At 36.7% G+C, this 20,182-nt stretch overlaps 1 protein-coding gene and 1 non-coding gene across 5 annotated transcripts in view; one reads left to right on the forward strand and one right to left on the reverse strand.

The window, feature by feature from the left end:
- Positions 1-669: 669 nt before the first annotated feature.
- Positions 670-772, reverse strand: LOC145767724 (U6 spliceosomal RNA). Its single transcript, XR_014288875.1, has one exon. It is a non-coding gene; the product is annotated as a U6 spliceosomal RNA (small nuclear RNA).
- A 1,440-nt stretch (positions 773-2,212) lies between these two features.
- LOC145766891 (uncharacterized) overlaps positions 2,213-20,182 on the forward strand; it is a 56,243-nt gene continuing 38,273 nt past the window's right edge. The window contains exons 1-10 of one of the 4 annotated variants that reach the window (XM_082578592.1): positions 2,213-2,550; positions 3,258-3,423; positions 5,037-5,153; positions 7,160-7,325; positions 7,875-8,021; positions 8,400-8,561; positions 10,300-10,425; positions 10,833-10,950; positions 17,130-17,250; positions 19,395-19,656. In XM_082578592.1, coding sequence (XP_082434718.1) covers positions 2,397-2,550; positions 3,258-3,423; positions 5,037-5,153; positions 7,160-7,325; positions 7,875-8,021; positions 8,400-8,561; positions 10,300-10,425; positions 10,833-10,950; positions 17,130-17,209 — 1,236 coding nt within the window. In that variant the 5' untranslated portion in view covers positions 2,213-2,396 and the 3' untranslated portion in view covers positions 17,210-17,250; positions 19,395-19,656. Of the gene's footprint in view, positions 2,551-3,257; positions 3,424-5,036; positions 5,154-7,159; positions 7,326-7,874; positions 8,022-8,399; positions 8,562-10,299; positions 10,426-10,832; positions 10,951-17,129; positions 17,251-19,394; positions 19,657-20,182 lie in introns of those variants that run through there. The other 3 variants (XM_082578594.1, XM_082578593.1, XM_082578595.1) reach the window with 3 other exon arrangements.

A 20,182-nucleotide genomic window follows, 5' to 3' on the forward strand; every position in this document is an offset into this window, starting at 1 on the left:
GTGGAACTTTTGAGGCTGCATCGAGTTGATCAGGGCATCATGTTGATCAATGCGTTGAAAGCAGAGCGAGGTTGTTTCGAGCGGGCAAGAACAGCGTTTCAAGGCGAAGGCAGAGTGTGACAATTCAAACGAATTGATTGATTAATACAGGGGTCACCAAATGGCGGGCCGCATGCGGTCCGCCACGCTGTATCGCTGCGGCCCGCGGAAGGTATCAGCGTACAAGTATAACCGAAAATACTTTTCTTGAGGAGTTAAAGAGCACGAAGGCAAAAAATACTTTTCGGGAAGCATATTTTCGCTTTGCATACGATTCCACCGAGCGACCAATCAGATTATAGTTCTAGGTGGAGGTTGCTTAAAGTTATTCCAATGCGATTTCCAGCCACACTGTCCCAGTGGTTGATTAAAACGCCTGTTTTCGAATTTCAAAAATGTCGAGCATAGGGTTGCTTATTTTAAGTTTGTAAATGTCATGTAAACAATAGTGTGCGTTTTACGACCAGTGTTTTCTTTATGCAAGTTTTTGTTGGCAAAATAGGTTGGTGTGCCAACTCAATTTATAATAAATTGGCAAAATATTATATATAAATTTAAAGACTTTTTCTGGTTGTATTATCAAAATATTTAGCTTAGTACTGCAAAATGTTTTTTTTCTTCTTTTTTTAAAGAAATATGGATCGCTTCACGATTTCGCGTGTCATCCTTGCGCAGGGGCCATGCTAATCTTCTCTGCATCGTTCCAATTTTAGTATATCTACTGCCGAAGTAAGTTCTGCAAAATGTTATTAATCAACAAATTCTTGCCACGCTGATAAGCATTGCAAGTGACAGTTGTCTATAACAAAAGAAAGACGGTTTTATAGACTCTCACAAAAAGGATAAAAAACCAACTCATTGCTTTTTTAAAGGGAAGACTGTTCATGAATTACGATAAAATTACGATTTTTGGGTGATTTCTACAAGCATTTGTTTCATGGTGCCTGGTTTCTTTTTCCATGTTATTGGAGCCTATTTTTCGGTGATATGTTTGTAGGTCACTATTGTTGTCTGTATTACGATGTGTCAAACATTTCCTTGTTTACTAAAATTGTTAATTGCAAGATATCTTTTGGAAGTGAAGTGACAACACCACTCTTGCTTGGGGATGAATATTCTGATGAAACCGCTTGCCTCGCTATAAGTGCGCAAAACAAGTGGCCTCGTTTATTAGGCATTGTTAAAAAAAAGTCAAAAGTGTTGTAAAAGGAACTTGGCCTGGCAGTAGCGTTGTTCGATTAATTTTGTTGCTGCGGTATTCTAACATAAATATGAACAACATGTAACGCTGGATACTGGGTACGAAATGCGTTTTTTTTTAGCATAAGAGTCAACCTACCTAACATTTTATTAGTGCGGCCGCCACAGCTCTCCTTAGTGCCAAAGTGGCCCGCATGCAAAAAAGGTTGGTGACCCCTGGATTAATACATACAGATCCAGTGAAGAATTGTTATTTTCTGGATTAAAACTCTTAGAAAAGCTGCTGGTATACCGAAAGATGATCAAATGCAGACTACCAGCAATCTACATCTTTCCAACGTAAGCAGCACCCAGCATTCGGCAGGAAGATACATTATATTGAAAATGTTGCATTCTGCCGTGTACCGTTGTGGTACAACATGCTGAGAAATGTGCTTTGCCATGCAATGTCGGTTCATGGAATAAATGGACTTGTGACTGACTCGAATTAATGTATCATTTGTTTTACAATTTATCAGCTTACTTGTTTGACATCTCCGACACAAGGTGTAGTGCATATAATGAGTAGAATGCATGCCTTTTGCAAGGGCAAAAGTAATAAATTTTGAACAACTCTTTATCAAAAAGTTACCTGATAAACTAATGCATACAGCCTGTTTTTATAAGATTATTGAATCCACAACTTTGCTTAGGCTATACCTTACTAAGGGTATAAAGTTTGTATAGGCTACCAGTTTCAGTTCAGCTGTTTTTATTTTAGACCATCACAAACTAAAAATGTAAAATGAATTTCAAGTTGGAGTTTGTCGTACATTTATTTTGAACAAAAAATTGCATGTTTGTAAAACCAATTTTGCAGCATACCTACACCTTTCTTATTTAAAAAAATACTGATTGTTTGAGAACATGACATCATAAAGACAATATATTAAAAAAATTAGTTATTTAAATTTAGAAACAAGAGCAATTTAGAAATCTATATCTTAATCTGTGTTGAAATTTCGCTTTTTAGAGATAAAGAGATTCAAAGAACAAATATCGTGTTGATTAGTAAAGTTCATGTAATCAAAATAAAAAATTCTAAAAAGTTAGATTCTTTTATGTAAGTAGTCTAAACTGAACCAGACCGTTCTTGATCACCAAAAGAAAAAAGTCAAATGGATAACCGATTTTTTAATAGCTTAAAAAATGGCTTTCAAGCTTTGAAAGACTCCGCCCGTTCTTTAGGAACGAGTTTCAACCCAATTTCGCCTACCAACACTAACTATACGTCTGATAACGAAGAAACAATAACGGAGGAACAGGTAGAAGGTGAGAGCGAGATGATCTTGTTTGTGGTGTATAAAAATTACATTTTCAAAAGATATTAAGCTTATTGATTGCATGGAAAGCTAACGACAAATTCAAATTCCCTTAAGAAATTGATTGTTTGAAATTGAGTCAATTCTTTAGTGTCACGTTTGTTCTTCCAAATGTAGACTGCATGTTTTTCTGCTCGAGTTATGTTCATAGGCTATGTGTAGCCTAAATTAAAAAACCACCTCCACTATTACAACGATTAAGCCTGAAAATGTAGGCCAAACTGGTTTATTTTATTTTCCGTACCCTTTTTAAATTTATCAGCATGTAAATAAATTTATTAGTTATTTTTTATTTCATTTGATAAAAATTATAGACTCTTTTATTTTTTATTTTATGTAATTTTACATGTTACGTTTCTTCATTAGTAATTACTCAGTGATCGATTATATAATTTGTTTAATTGTTTCCATGGCGGCGAAGCATGCAATTGTCACGCTCAATTTGAAGAAATTTTATTATTATATTTGCTCTTGACATGAATACCCCTGAATATTTTGAAGTTAATATTCTAAAGTATAGGAAAACAATGAAAACTATTAATACTAGAAAAAGTGCTCAATGCTATAAGCAAAAATGCAAAGCAAAGCGAATTAAATCAAATATAGTAATCTAACTCTAAAGTATAAATATTTTAAAATACTGTACTTTATTTTCAGGTGTTGATGCTGCGAGGAAAAAACGAAAAGAAAAAGCAAATAAACATGGCGGCAAAGAAAAGCACATTGATGTGGATTTACCGCATGCTGCTGCAGACCAAATCTTGCAGAAGACATTTCATAAAAGAAAGTACAGAAATTGGATCAAAGTAGGAATAGCTCTAAGGTATGTCCAGTAATTCAAAGAGAAGGTGTGTAAGTTGTATTGTCGGTAGATAGTGTTATAAAAATATTATTAGCAAGGGCTGTTCGAAACTAAACTGTTTCGAAGTTTTTTCGGAAATATTTTATTTTGCTTCGACCCGAAATCCCTTAGCTTGTTTTTCATTTCAAAATAATTTTCTTAGTAAAAAATTTTGTTTCTAATTTCAAGCCACTTCGTTTCGTTATGCATTCGAAACGAAACGAACAATCGAACAATAGACTAAACTCAAAATGCAGAATGCACACTACACCAACCAATCTTGCATCTTGGTTTTCAAAACAATTTTAAACAATTTTATTTTGTCGTATCCATGCTTAGGCTACTCCTGGGGGTTGAAGATTTAGATTAAGTGGACGGGAAGGCAAGGAATCCAATCTTCGTGTCCACCTTCAGGAATGACTTTAAGTGTTCTGCCAAGAGGCGGATCCAGCAAGCAGCCTTAGGAAGAGCAATTTCAACAAAACACAACAGTGTGTAGATCTACGCTAACCCGGCTTTTCTAACTCACCATAAATAAAGTTGGATTTCTGTGTTTTAAAGGGAGCGATCCGTCTTTGATTTAAGCCGTTTTGTAAGCAGAAGCTCTTAGCAGGTCTTAGATTTCCTGAACTGGTCACTGCGAAAGTTTTGAGTTAGTAGCCTAGTGTTAAAAGTTTTGTGTAGTCTTTATACTGCTTCGTGGAATGAGAAGATGAGGTTTTCATCTAGGCTACTGACCTGAGTTGTGGTTTGCGCTTGTTTTTTTAAAAAAAATTTTTTAAACAATATCAAAAAAACAATTGCTTTTTTGCGCTAACAAGCTGTCTAAAATTGAGATTCTGGAACAAAATTTGCACTTTTGCCTCTATAAAATATTTGTTCTAAAATAATCAAGACATCGTAAAGTTTTAACCTGTATTAATCGACGAGACTGCGGATTCAGCTTTTAGCGGAGACCATTTACTCGTATATACAATAAAAGGAATGAATGACAGCAATGAAAGAAAGAAACAAACAAACTAGTAAAAGATTAAGCCAAACAACAAAGGGGTTGACTGCTAAAACATGGTCACCCAGCATTTTCCAGGATTCGAATAGTTAATTCATATCTTTATCATTGATAGCCTTCCTCTTGCTGAGCATGCGGCCACACGTTTGACTTACAGCAAGAAAAAACTACAGCAAACTAATTTATTTATAAGTTATTCAGCAGCCATAATTTTACAGTTTCTTTTGAGTTTTTTTGTTATGATTAATAAAAACAGTTGTTAACGCACTTGAAAAAATGTGAAACGATTCGACATACAGCATAAAAACAATAACAAAACATATAAAATACGATTGAAAAGGCAACGATTAAAAAAACATTTTTCAACATTTCTATTATCATCATACTAAGCCTTTGGTACTAGTATCATATAGTAGATAACCTCTGCTAATACAACAAGAGCAGTGTTGCCAGTTTCTTTCTCTGCTAACTTTCTTTCAGCAACTACGCCCACCCAATTTATTACAGCCTGAGTAGACCGCGGGATCACATTGTGACATACTCACTTTGTTTAACTATTTCGCCATAATATCCATATTTTTTTCAGGTTGGTTTGCGAGTACATAAGACCAGTCATTAAAGATGTTGTGGAAAAAATGCATAAACAACAACTTTCCCGACGTGGTGAGGAAAAAATTCTCCCGTCAATGATTTACTTATGTAGGTAGGTAAGTTTATATTGTCAAATTACTCTGCAAAAAGACAGAATTCTATCGTCTGCAAGCATACTTTGAGCCCAGTGAGCAATTTTTCCCTTTTTTACATTGTTTGAGCGTTAATTTTGTTAATTCTAAAACTGTTGCTTATAGTCAAATATGGAGAAGATCACTAGTTTTGGTGATATTTAAGATCAAACTCAGATCACCAAAGCAACGTGATCTTGAAGAACAAAATCGAGATCCTGAAGCTCAAGATCACTTTCAAGATTACTTTTTGTCTACTGGAAAAATGAAGTTTTTGTTCAACAATATTGCAAAACAAAAAAATTTCTATAAGCAACCTGGCTAAAGGGAGTTAGTATTGCTACTGTTGCTTGTAAATACTCGATCACTGGCCTAAGAACTGTAATAAGTTAGTGACTGTTACTATGAGGCCTATCAATCGTTGTCGTAGTTTGGGTAGAATCGCAACGTCACACTCAAGGCTGAGGGTAATTACAAAGCTGAAAAAAGTCACAAAATTTGCAATTAGTTTTATGCTTTTTATTTAAAAAAACACCTTTGAATTGCATGATTTTTCACCAAGTTTTTGTCTAGTTTATATGGGAATCTTTCATTTGTGATACTAAGTATTTTCAAGTTTCACTTGATTATATAAATGTTTATTGCACCATTTACCCATCTGGCAATCTTGATACTGTTGTCGGCACTATTACAGCGATCGGAGGTCTGTGGTCAGATAGACCGCTCCAAACAAAATACAAAAGCTATACAAAGCAAAGAAGCATATGTTTTCACAATTAATATATTTGTTTATACTCAGATCCTGAACAATTATTGGTCAGGTTAACTTACTCCAATAACCACTTTACATGACCAAAATCGGTTATAGAGTCCAGGTTTTTTAGCATTGCCATTCTAAACTTTTTAAACATCTAAAATTTAGTTAAAGAAAGCAAACCTTCTTTCAGAATTTACAAAACGAAATTATAAACAAAGTTGTATTATTTTTTATCATACATTACCATAAACTATCTATGGAAGTTGACTTATTTATTATGACCAACAAAGAAAACTTTTTAAATTTTGAAATGGTAACACTAGTAGTGGTAGTTTCATTTGGCGTTGTCAATAATGTTTCCACTATATGGTCGATTTTTGTCCAATGTTCTTTCCATTCATGATTTAAATCATAGTTTTTGGTTATTTGGTTGTAAAATGGATGACGTGATTTTAACAGGTGGGTGTAGGGACGGTACATTATGGGACGCGCAACTCCGTTGTTCTGCCAACATTAGAAAGATCAATTGCCAATTTGACATTTTTTTACGCTTTGCTGCTGGCTTGCTTTTAACTAAAAACCTTAAATTATTTTAAAACCAACTTCACTCTTCTTATATAATCCATAAAAAGTACAATATTTTGTAAATTAGAAAAAATCGTAACCCTTCTAGTGTTGCGGATAAGCCAAAAGCGGATGTAGTTTCGCATCCCTATGATCTACAATCCCTAGGTGGGTGTTTGGTTTTTGTTGAATTATGTTTTGTAATGATGAGTTTGTATCACTGACCAAGTTTGATCGAAACTTCAAATCGACTTTTCTTGGACACATATCATATTAACAGTGGCTTAATGTTAGGCTATTAATTGTCATTGAATACATTGTACAGTAGGCCTACCTTTTCTAAACATATGGCTCTATCCAGTGAATAAATCCCAATTTTGAAGCGATCTTGATCTTACTGTTCTGCACGATCAAGATCATACAAAAAAAGTAATGTTAGATTAAGATCACCAAAATAAAAGTGATCTGAAACATCAAGATTAAGTTCACGCATGTCCATCTCTGCCTATAGCTTAATGGTCAAAACATGTTTTCCTGCCAAAGGTAATTTCATAAATGAAATAACTTGTTACGCTAGTCGTTTTAATTTCTCTTTTTTTAAACTATCTTTTGGATTTGTTCCGCCTTCAACTATACCTCATGCTTTTTTGCATAATATTGTTTTAGAAATGGCTATTCCAACGGTGGTCAACTTTTACAAGATTGGTTAGAAGACATAAAAAAATTGTATCGCAAAGACGAAAAGCGACCTAATCCAACTGCTAAAGAACTGTTCACTATGTGTCGTGCCACAGAATGGCCTGAGAGCGAAGGAGCGTGGGAATTTGCTAGAGTAAGTCTACTCTTAGGAATATACTGTAGGCTACATTGGTAGCTTACTTTTCGAATAAAAAAACACAAATTTGTTGCAAAAACATAATAAAAGATTTTGCTTTTGCTGAATGCACCTTTAGGCTACTAGTATAATTCAATTCGTGCATTTTATTGTTTGCTGATTGCCGACGTAATTAAGAAGAAAAATAAGTAGTATACAATATATTATGTGCATAGCATATAAATTAAAAGAAAGTAGCATGAAATTGTGTTGCAGCACATAATCACAATACGACTGTATAGCCGAGTGGTGAGAGCATTGGAGCGTCACTCGAAAGGGTGCTGGTTCGACACCGCTCAAGAGCATGTAACTCTGTCTTTGGCTGGACACTTAAAGGTGGAAAAGAAGATTGACTTCCTTTCTTTCCCGTCCACTTAATCTAAATCTTCAACGACCTGGCGAAAGCCTGGATAAGACAAAAAAACACAATACATTGCTTACAACAATAATTTATTTTTGTATTCCTGATAATGAAAAGAATATTGACTATTGTAATACGTTTCGCAGGCTTTCATGACTAGAGGATATCGATGCGGTGGATACAAATCAGACGCGAAGTGGTTTGATTTATATTCTTTGCTAAACTTTATGCAAAATTGTATGGAAATGGAAAAATACATTGAGGACCTCGACAGAGTGTGGCAAGTGTCAAGGGTTTGTTCAATAAAGTTTGACAATTTTTCAATAAAATCTAACTTTAATCAATAACTTACACACTTCACTAATAAATACTTAACTGAACCTTTATTTATGTAAAGCTTGCTACAAATATGCTAAGGTTTGCACTTGGCAACCGTAAATGCAATAACTGCCATATGCTACTAAAATATCTTAATGTTTAGCCTACATAAAATCACCATTTTTAAGGTTTTATCTGGACGTAATCAAAGCAGTTTAAACAATATTAGACGCACTTTAAATGATGCTAATTTATATATTGTCCCAGCCAGCAAGTCAACATAAAAAGAAATCATTTCCTGATTGTGATTGTTTTGTTGGTCATAAAATAATCACCGTATTTATATAAAAAAGGTGAGGAATTCAGTCATGCATAACGTAATGATGGAAGTCGATTTGAAAATTATGGATGAAAACTTTGACAGAATTCTTGATTTACTTCAAGATGTGAAATTACGGAAAGCTACTTTAAAGCATAATTTTCCGGCCAGTGACTGTATTGAAAGCGTTAAACGTGTAAGTCAGTAAATTAGCGTACCTATAGTACAGTAGACTACCCAGCCAGCAAGCCCAACTGGGGCCTAGTGAAAATTCAAGTAGGCACCTGGGCTTGTGGGCATGCCATGTGGGTCATTTATGGGCCACAAGTGTGTTAACACAAATCCAATTTTTCATGTTTGTTCAATTAGTTGCCCCAAAACAAGCCCCATCTCTTAATTTCAACTTCTTATTATGTTCTTTTGTTTGGAAAAAAAGCAGGAAATATGAGCACTAATGTGCGTTGCATCTGGGTAGCTTAGTTATACAATCATCCAAACATGGGTGGTAGGTGAGTTGTCCAATATTAAAAAAAAAGTTTTTACAAAACATAAATATTTTTATTGCCTGTATAAAAACAACTTTGTGAATGTTTTTAGACTGCCAATAATTATTGCAAGGGTGAATATGAGATCTTATGTGGATTCAGTCTAGGCAGCCCATTTTCACGACTACATTTTCCAAAATTTAGGCTGAGTTGAATTTCCCACATTAGTTGAAAATATTAAAATAATTTGAATTAATGCGCCATTTTTTATAATGGCAACATAGCCATCTTAACGCATTTAGTTCTGTCACTTTCCCTTCAACTAGAAAAAAAGATGCTTTCGTTACCTCTGAACTCGGAAGTTTTTTGGCGTGAGGTTCAGTGGCGCATCGCATTCGTTTGTGATTCAGATTACAAAGGACATCGCTCGGAAGCGCTTGTTTTTTCAAACTGGGCTGCAAGGTCGGGTGAGAACTTGAGCCCACGGACAAATTTAACTGGGACCCAGTCAGGCAGCTCAATTGGGGACTAAAAATTTGCCCGTTTTGTACTCATAGGAGACTCAGTTGTCATTGCTGGCTGGGTATATTGTATTGACGAACTAGCTGCTATGTAGCCTAGGCTGGTTTGCTAAAGACTCATGCAAAAAGCAGAGATAAAAAATTTGCTCCAACACTCGAGTTACTCTTTACTACTATTCACACCACAATGAAAACACAAACAATTGGGTTAAAGTTGGCCTAGTTTCCATTGCGTTACAACCCAAAGTGTTGCTACCGTTATAGCTTATAACTCAAAGTATCAAAAGGGAGCATTAGAAACGAAAAGCTTTTCTTTAACCGCACGCTGTCGCTTGCGAAATGCAGCATTGTGTTACCGCCCTGAGATAGCAAACTTTCTAAAATATGAAGAAAAAAATTAACAAAGGCCGTGGTTCAAGAGAGGATATAACTATCTCACTATTGTTTTTAAAACTTATCTTCGACAAAAACGTTGAAGGCTTTTTGTTAACTATGCTGGTCAAGTGTGACTGTGGCCTATTCTTTCAATTATTTTTAATGAGAGGGAAGTTGGTCATTGTCTTACAATTGAAAAAAACATAAAGAATCTTCTTTGGAAGCAGCTGACTCGATGACTGATATAGTCTTTCGCTGCTTCCCGTCTGTTGTGAAATCTAGATTGTTACGGTGCTATTTTATTCATATTGTTTATAATTGTGCCGTGATACTCTCGCAACAGGCAAAATAAAAGTTTCTCGCTTCTCTCCCTCTCTCTCTTTGCACAACAAGTAAAAACATATTTAACAGCATAATATATACAGTACGTGCAATGTAAACTATAATGAACTTGTTTTCGGTTCCGTGATTGCACAGCAAAAAGCGACCCGAGGGTCCTATTTTATGCAGATTGCAGACCTTATCTAGTAGGTATACACGATTGTTTTTGTAGCTAAAAGTTATGGATTTTGACATGAAAGAATCAATCTCAAGCTCTCCTTCGACTTTTCAGAATACCGATGTTACTGAAGAAGACAGCAGCACTGGGCTGTTTCCTTCTTCCAAAGCCTCGATCATGGTTCGTCATAAGTTAGCCTAGTTGCAGACAAAATAATGTGTAGATTTGGCAAGGTTAGGAATTTGAAGGCAGTAGCTTTGAAGCTAAAGCATTTCTTTAGCGCCATCTTGCAGGTATAATTAAGCTGGTAAAAATAAATTGCCCTGCATAAGGTTAGGCTATCTGTTGTTCAATATAGGCGACAAGTTTTTGCTTGCCTCAGTTTGGCCTACTTTGATTTGGCAATTGTTCTGGGTAGCTTTTGCCTAGCTTACTAAGTTTATTGCTATGTGATTCTGTATACAGCACTAGCTAATCTTTTCGGACAAATTAAGCTATGCTACTACCCATAGAAAAAATTTAAAATTTGTTGTAAAGAAATATGCTTGCATGTCAGTTTCCGTGATGCTTTCCTTATTGCTGACTAGGTTGCTCAACCACATGTCAACTCAGATTCTTTTCCAACTCTTTGTCAAGAAAATTCATCACAAACTTTAGAAGAATCATTGTCAGAAAGTTTAGCATCTGATATAAAGAGTAGCACAGGTAAGCTCGATGAGACAATGGACAAACTATAGGCTTGTGCTTGGAATAAACCTGCCATAAAAAATCAATTCCCTGTTGTTTAGGCCTTAGGGCTAATACTTTATTTTCGTGGTAACATATTTTTGAAGAAAATATAAAGAAATCATGCTTGGTGTTACTTGAGACAACCACGAGTTACAGTTGCACTTTACGGTTGCGAGTTGCACTCTTGATGCAATTTGCTTTGCAAACATTTGCTTTGTGCAAATTCAGCAAGCAATAAGGTTATTAGGTAATGGCCTGCGGCTTACCTTACGCTGTTAACCATTAGGGTGGGTCGTTTTTGACTCTTTTTTTTAATTCAAAAACGGCTAGTCATAAAAAGTGGCAAATGCATAGAAAACGTTACGTGTGCAAAATTTCATCAGTTTGGAGGTGCATCTTCTGCCCCCGCAGGGGGACAAACTTTCAATTTTTCGAGAAAAAGGGGGACATTTCACTCTCCGTTTTAACATAATTTTTTAACTTATATAATTTTAATACTGGCTAGTTTGAAATTGTAAGTGGGATGTACCCAGAACTTTCCTACGTAAAAGCATGTTCGAAGATTAAGGTTTACTGCCCCCCGCATCGATGACCAAAATGCTGAATTTTCACTAATTTGAGATGCAATTTTGTCATTGCTCAATAAACAAACTTGTCGTGAAATGGCGAGATGGTGTTAACGCAATACGCTAATTTATGTTCTGTCCACTAACTTTGCAGGAGGAATGGAGGATACGAATTGACAAACTATAAGACGTAGTCTTGCTTAAATTAAAAGCAATAGTAAGCTTGATCGGTTACAGCTATAAAACGCAACCTATAATTGACTTCAGAATAAGAGCAATATAATCTGCAGGTTCCGTAAATGGGATATACTGTACACTGTACAGTTTAGACGTGAATTGTTATCATAATTTTGTTGACACAAATTTGTCATTTCCAAACCAAAATTAAACGTTCACTTGATAGGCTACTACAAGAACCACATACAGGAGTAAACTTTGTTTGACAGCAATGTAGGCTACCGATAAAAATGAACTTGTGTTAACACAAAAAAACGGCATTGTATCAAAAATACAACAACAAGGACTTTTAACCAGTTCACCAGATTATTGTTCAAACTTAGTTCTGGCTTAAGTCTAATGAATCATAAAATCTTGTTTCGACTGGAACCGAGGAATTTTTTGCCTTGATTGTGATATTGCTTGTAGGCTACTCATCTCTTTCAATGCTGTCCACCACATGTGATGAGGCATCTGTCACGAGTTTAATGGCTCTCTCAAGGGCTTGCGTGTGGCAGGGAAAAATAGGAAACAACTGTTGTGGAGGCATCTTTGTTTTGATGTGCTCTTCTATCACACTGCTGTCAACACCACGTATCGCTGCGGGTTCCATAACTGGAATATTTTGCCAGTGTATCATCTCAAAGTAACGTTCAGAACTGAACTGCAATATTGGCAGGGTGAATTTTCGCTGACGAGTTCTGTGAGAAGATAATACTCTTGAATTGAAAATTCTTCTCCATCTGTTCACTTACATATTTTTTCAGTAGCCTACATGATACATGATACAGTAGCCTACTTAATACATACATCTTCGGTATCACATAACCAGTGACGATCGGTGAGGGAAAGCAAGGAAAGCAGTGCTTACCTGAGCGAAAACTATGCAAAGTAGGCTATAATGACTGAATTCTAGGTTTAACTTCTTATTATTTTTATCATGTCTATTTTAACTTGAAAATTACTGTATTCGTGACTAGAATTACTCGTAACGCTTGTGAGTAGTCTAAATCCTCACCAAACCGCATGTCTTGCCTATAAATGCCAATTAACGCAAACGCTTCTGTCAGAAACAATCACTGAGGCTCTAGGTAAGCAACTATCAAAGTTGCTTACCCAGATTCAAAAATGTCAAAAAACGCCTTCGTTTTATCCAATCATTACTCGTTTTGCAAAACGGCACCATCTGCTTAGCCAATCAGATGTGTTTTGGTGAGACCAGGTGAGTTTTGCTTTCCCAGTGACGTCAATGCATACATTCGCTAGAGCGGCTAGACTAACTCGTCAGAATGGTGCTCGTCACGGTACACAGCATAAGCATCATAATGCCGAAATAATTGTTGCTGTTTTTTGATGTCTCCTCGGCCCTCGCCATGTACTGTACTTTAGCCTACTAGCTTTCATAGTCATGCCTTTGCCCTTTTTACAGCGTTGATGTAACGTTACTTCGCCAATGAACGTTCAGGTGCGGATGCAATATTTAGTTTGTTAAGCTTCTATACGCAGGAGGCAAACTTATCCAGCTTTTTGTACAAATTGCTTGCGGTTGTAATGTTTAGACCTAAGTGTTAGTTTTTGTAGTGTAGGCCTAACTGAATATCTGAGAATGAACATTCATGACGAATTAAATATTTAGACAACTATTATTCCATGTCTAACACTGGATTTTGGTCCTGCAACGTTAAAATTAAGATTGTTCATGACTTCTAAACATTAAATGGATGTATGATCACGACATAGGCGAAGCACAATTTGACAGATTTTTATGTTTGATTTGTTTTGAAAATGCTCTCAGAGCGCACCAAATTGGAAGTGTTTTTCAAAAATTTCTGGGGGAGGCCCCCCAGACCCCCCGCTGAAAGTGTTGCCTTCGGCAACACGCCTTCGGGCTTCGCCCGACGGTTACGCCCTTCGTGCCTAGGCCTACTACCTTGCTGCAGCATATTTACAAGTTGCTTTCCCAACGGTTTAAGCCACCGAACGTCACTGCACATAACATTGCAATGAAAATGTTTTCAGGATAGGCATAAAACGCATTCCTCTGTAGTAGGCTACTTTGTTGACGATATTGCAAGCTTTATTCGATAGCTTCTGAGCAGAGTGTAGAATTTTAAAGAAATGTTTTGGGCCATAAGTGAAATTGCTTTCCTTTTTAATGGCAAACCATACTGGAATGTAAACATTCATAATATAAGTGAATAAAGAAATAACAGTTAACCTCTCAAGTACATGTAGCTCCACACGGAGTGAAATTTACATGACTTTTGACTCTATTTTTATTTGTTTAAAAATAATGTCTAAAAAGACATTTTAACTCTTTTATGTTTGTTTAAAAATAATGTGCCGCTAGTATCTAATTTCTTGCATTTTAGATCCATATCAGATGATTGTTATGTCCTAGCCTATAATGATAAATTTCTGTCTTTTTCTCAAGTTTTTATTTTTAACAAATTCCAGTCATTGCTTAGCACAACTTTTCTCAAAAAATTCACATATTCGTATTGACAGTAAAATTATGTTTCGCTGGAGTCCGAAATCAAAAATTAAATCAATTCTCATTGACTATTACATCACTCTCAGAAATCACCTTCTCAAGACAACTTTTCACTTTCACTTTACTACGCTGAAGAGATCGGAAGATCGAAACACTGGCCACTGTCCGTATTTATCTTTTACTAATGTCTTTTTTGACATTATTTTTAAACAAACATAAAAGAGTTAAAATGTCTTTTTAGACATTATTTTTAAACAAATAAAAAAAAAGTCAAAAGTCATGTAAATTTCACTCTGTGTGGAGCTACATGTACTTGAGAGGTTAACTGCTACTTCTTTATTCACTTGTTGATTTATGCATATCAGTTTGTATCCTCTGTGGATCCTTTTCTTGTATCATGGGCCAATCCTATAGATGTTTGCTGGTACACCCCTTGAGTTTTTGATTCATAATATAGTCCACAAGTTCCACCAATAGGCTACCGCTGACGGTTCTTTAGATGCAACATATAAACGTAAAATTCTATTGGCTGTGGTCAACCATCTTGAGTGGTTCATCTTACCAGGACTCCAAGATAAGAAATGAATTGATATTTCTCCACTTTTCACTGCTTTGTGCATGTGTAGAAGATATTTTTGGTCAGTGCTGAGGTCATTTTCATCGATTTCAATCTTTGGTGACGGAACTGCTTTATATTTTACAACATCTAGTTGTGTGACAGTGGCTAGCTGCTTTCCCATGGGCCCAGTGAAGCTATCAGGTCTGCTAGGATTGCCATCCAGTTCTTTTATAAGATACCTAAGAAGCAATTCATTACCGTGGAGTAGGCATATTAACCATTGAAGTGGCTTTGGAAATGATCTTGCAGGAGCTTTATCAGGCCGCTTTTTTTTTATCTGTGTTTACTGCGGTTTCATAGCATCTAATTGCCATTACATTATCGTAGCTGATTTTATTGGATGCAAGATGTTCAAAAATCCCGGTAGCTATTGATACACTAGATCCGTTGGCTGCAGTAAAATGACCAATGAAATGAGAACTTGGCTCCTCAAGTAAAGTAATGTGCTCTTCAACTGCGAAATGTTTTCGAAGTCGCCCTGCAATTTAATCTTGTTTGATGATTTGATCTTTTCGGCCACCAAAATATATGCTTTGCAAATTTAGGCACATGATAGCCTACTTTCCATTTGAGTTGTAAACCTCCGTTTTTTTTTCACTCTTCTCACCTTGCTTTTATCTATAACAGATTGAGATTCGCTATCCATTACAACTCCCGCATCTTGTAGAAGCGATAAAGCAATAAGTGCTGCAGACCTATCTGAAATACCAGTAGGCCTACGATCGCATGATTCAGCAAATAGGCTACTACTAAACTGGAAGTAGCTTTGCTTTTTCTGGGGTTTTCCGAGGCAAACTGATCGGATAATAATCATAATCTCCACAGCGTTCTTCATTTGATGACAAAGTTTCTGAGCTTGATTAAGAAGTTAAAAGTGTTTTAACTAAAGAGCTACTTGTGCCTGCTCCTGGGTCTTCTCTTAAAGAACAGAATTGTTTTGATCTTGTGACTCTCCTCTGAAAACCATAAACAGATGAAACCAAGAAACCACACGGCATTTAACATAATATATTGAACTGAACATAAACTATAAACTACGAACGTTTTCGGCCATACACATGTTAGCCCTTTTCAAGTAACAAAAAATAACTGATTTTACTCCTCTGAAAACATTTAAAATTAGATTTTGTGGCCGATTTATCAAGTTTATTAATCACCATTATGCGGGTTGTTCTTCGATCAAGTAGGAACTGTTGTTCCGTAACAGGGACACGATTCTTCTGCGGGCAAGTAGGCTACATTGCTGAAAATTGGAACACTTACAACAACCCATATAAAATAAGTTTTGCTTTGCAGATTCTTTCATTTGATCCAAATTTTGCTGAAATTTAGGCCCACCTCTAGACTTTGCTTCAAAAGGTTATTCATTTTTAAAATTATAAAAACCCTTGGACAGTGAAAGAGGTAATGGACAGAACATAAATGAGCGTGCTGCGCACCATCTCGCCACAAGTTTGTTTATTGAGCAATGACAAAATTGCATTTCAAATTGGTAAAAATTCAGCATTTTGGTCGTCGATACGGGGGCAGTAAACCTTAAGCTTCAAACATGCCTTTACATAGGAAAGTTCTAGATACATCCCACTTACTTTACAACTAACCAGAAGAAAAATTAAAAAAAAATTAACGGAAAGTGAAATGACCCCTTTTTTTTGAAAAATTGAAAGTTTGACCTCCTTGCGGGGGCAAAAGATGCACCTCCAAACTGATGAAATTTTGCGCACGTAACTTTTTTATGCATGTGCCACTTTTTATGAATAGCCGTTTTTGAATTTCGAAAAAAAGTCAAAAACAACCCACCCCATCAACCATCCATGAAGTTACAGCAGACCCATCCATGAAGTTACAGCAAGTTACAAAACGACCCACTCTATCAACCATCCATGAAGTTACGGCCTATATAGGCTACTTTTGAGTCAAACCCAAACAACTAGGCCATGTCTAGCCTACCACTACATTCAATAGTCATCAGTGACAATTGAGGAAAACTCAATAGAGGCGTGATGCATATTGTTAATTGTTATCATATCTTTGCTTGGGTATAGTCTATGTCCCGTCTATTGTTTCAACTACCGTATAGGCTACTGTAGACGTTGTCAATGTAAACACTAATCTGTTGGGAGGCGGTCTCGATCTTATCGTGCCGTATTTAAAGCCTTGAACAAAATAGAGCAGAGTGTACAATGCACATCATAGCCTAAACTCTGAAAAGTTAACTTGTGGAAAGCCTGATTTAATCCGTTTTATATTATTCAAACAGAATCAAAAAAGAGAAAAAATGAAGAAATACACAAAATAGCCTGCCAAGTGTCAGCCAAGCAAATGCGGAGCGACAAATGAAAAGCCCAACCATATTCTCTAAATAAACTCAAATTGTATGGGTAAGAAAGCTTGTGCATTTTGCAAGTAACCTGTCTAGCGTAGGCTACAGTAGCCTAGGACTGCGACTTAATTAAATAATAATGGATCTGCTTCAGACGTAGGGTATAGCATCCCTCGCCCATGTTTACTCCTCAGCAAAGTACAGTGAACCTGTTTAATGCCGCATTACTCACTGCCACAATATCGACCCTGCCATCAACAGCGCTCTGCGCACAGTGATCGGGTGCCTGCGTCCCACGCTATTGGGCAATCTTCCCATCCTTGCTGGCATCCAACCTGCTGAGCTTCGTCGCGAAGACGCCACTCTGTTACTCGGTGAACTTTCTAAAAGGTACCATCAAAAAATCCACTTTGAGCAACAAAGGAAAAAGGCAAATAATAGCTAAATTAATTCATCGGTTTCCACTGGCTGACTTGGCGCAGAGGGTTAGGGCAATGGTAGTCATTTCATTGATGTGGGTTTGATTCCCACCACTGCTGTTGCTCTTTTTTCTTCCGTAATTACCAAACAAAGTTCGAAGGGGATTTTTTAATGGTAGCCTACCTTTTCGAAAGTTGCAACCGGGCATTGGAGCGCAACCATTTTTTTTCGTTCCAAAATCTCTGCTCACACAAGAGAGCACCCCGCCGACTGAAATCAAGACACTCATTCGTGCCAGCCGCTCTTCTGATCAACGAAGCTGATAAACAAAACATTTTTGCGACTAACTGGGCGAACCATAAATAGAACTCTCAATGAAAGTCAAACACCACCTGACTCTATCGTTCATCCCCGATACTGACATCCGTCCCACCGGCTTGATCCTACAAAAACAGGCGTGGGTGCGCCTCAACCGTCTCTGCACGGTCGTCGGGTTTTCCTCTCAACCATGTACGAATGGAGAATTGTTTCTTCCTCTACTTGTGAATGTGGTGCTGAGAAAGAGAGCGCAGACCACATCATCAAAGATTGCACCATCTTCAAGCCACCTATATGCAATGGAAGGTCTGCGTGTCGTGGCGTCGTGGATGATGAAACAACAGACTGGCTGCTCTCTAATAGCCTCTCAGCTTAGTGCGGGAACATCGTGAATCTGGGGTGGTAAAGGAATAGACTCTCGGCTGCAGAGGATCACACGACAACGACGAGACGTAGGGGAAATCGGTGACCAGTTGGACGCTTTACCAGTGGGACACTACCGTTTTCTTGAATCGTGGTAAACGTAAATATTAAAATTTTTCCCGTGGCAGCGAGATACTGTTCAATATTGTTTGACGTAGTATGATGGTAAAGTTTTGTAGAGCATGACATTAAAAAGAGTTTTTTCTTCACTTTTGAGATAAATAGGAGTGGTCAGATTTCTTTTGTGTTTTCAATTCAACAATGACTTAGTAGGAAGTAGTTTTTAAGTTGAGTTAATCTTTATAACTTGTAGCCTACTTCCATTAGGAAAAACCTGCAAAGTTAATTTTTTTAAGTTTGGAATGAGGGGCAAAAATATTTTAGAATGGGCTTCAGGCACCAGTGAGACATTTTGGTCAAGGACTTGTGGGACAGTATAAAGTACACAACATACACAGTACAACTAAATATGATAGTGTTGAAAAATCCTTTTTTTTCAAAAAACTTTTGGAACATTTGAACAACGTTATTGTGTATTCTGTTTTCAGTGGTGTTTGTTTTGTAAGTGTGAAAGCTTTGTTGGGTTAATATATTTAAAATTTAAAACTACGGTATTTATTTCAACTTTTGTTTGATGTAAAATGTCACAATAACGCCTAGCAATTCACAAATGCAGGCATGAAAGCAATGTAAAATCTCTACTTTTTATTTGCAACTAGTTTCTTGTTGCACTAAATGTAGTTTTAAAGTGTCCCATTGCTCCCTTAGGTTAGGCACTAGTGGGACACTTTAGTGGGGCATTTAATACTTGAAAATAAATATCAAAATTTATGGAACAAGTGAGCAAAAGCTGGAACTGTATGAAAATGTGTATTGGTACACATTGTTCGTAAATTTCTCGAGTTAAAAGCTATTTTTGTCCCATTGGTCCCTGATCTCCCCTAGCCAAATTACTGGCAGCGAATGAAGGAACGAAAAGTGGGATGAAATACTTCTGCAGCAGCTACAGCGTTTTTACCCCACCCCCTTGAACATTTCTAGGCTTTGTCTTTTGATGAAATCTTTTCATTTTGTTATTCAACATTTCGAAGCGTTTGATGTGCATGAAGACTGAACCAGAAGAATTTTGCGAAGTTGTTGGAAGAAGCTCACAAGAAAAATCTTTGTGACCATGATGAGAGTGTATTAAGCCCATTGATGTTTTATTATATTGTGGGTAGCGTAGGCCTGCTTAGGTACCACAACCGGACATTTTGAGCAGACGAAAACCATTTTCCAGAAAAATAAAACTACAACGCAGTAACTGGGTGTTTTTTTGTGTTTGCAGTCTCTGCGATAAGCTACTTTGATATTCTGACTTCGTGGCTAAGGGTAGGCTAATCAATGTGGTTCGTTAAAACGAAAATGTAAACGCAAGGCTAAACCAGTAAGCTACCTTAGGATATTTGACATGATAGATTGCCGTATAGGCTTTATCTTCCACAACTTTAATTTCTGACTCAGTTCAGTTGTTGGACCCGTTAGTTGCCACAGTTCGTCTAGAAAAGGGGCGATCCAGTCTTGTTAACGAAGGGCCGCTTTCGATTCACATAGGCTTGCGGCTTCGCATGTTACAGATCTTATTATCGCAAATCTGAATCCACGCTTCAAATGAAGCTCTGGCACGAGTACAATTTTAGCCGGGGGAGAAGTCCCTGGTATAGAATATTGACACCAAGTAGGCTACAGCTGCTTAGTTTACTTTTTAAAATGAAACTGCTGGGAATAGGCCTAAACCAGTTAGCTGGAGTGTCAAAACTGCGCCCATGCAAAGTTTCTCGAATAGCAGA

This window comes from Aplidium turbinatum, chromosome 3, assembly GCF_918807975.1.
Source record: "Aplidium turbinatum chromosome 3, kaAplTurb1.1, whole genome shotgun sequence".
Lineage (NCBI taxonomy): Eukaryota > Metazoa > Chordata > Ascidiacea > Aplousobranchia > Polyclinidae > Aplidium > Aplidium turbinatum.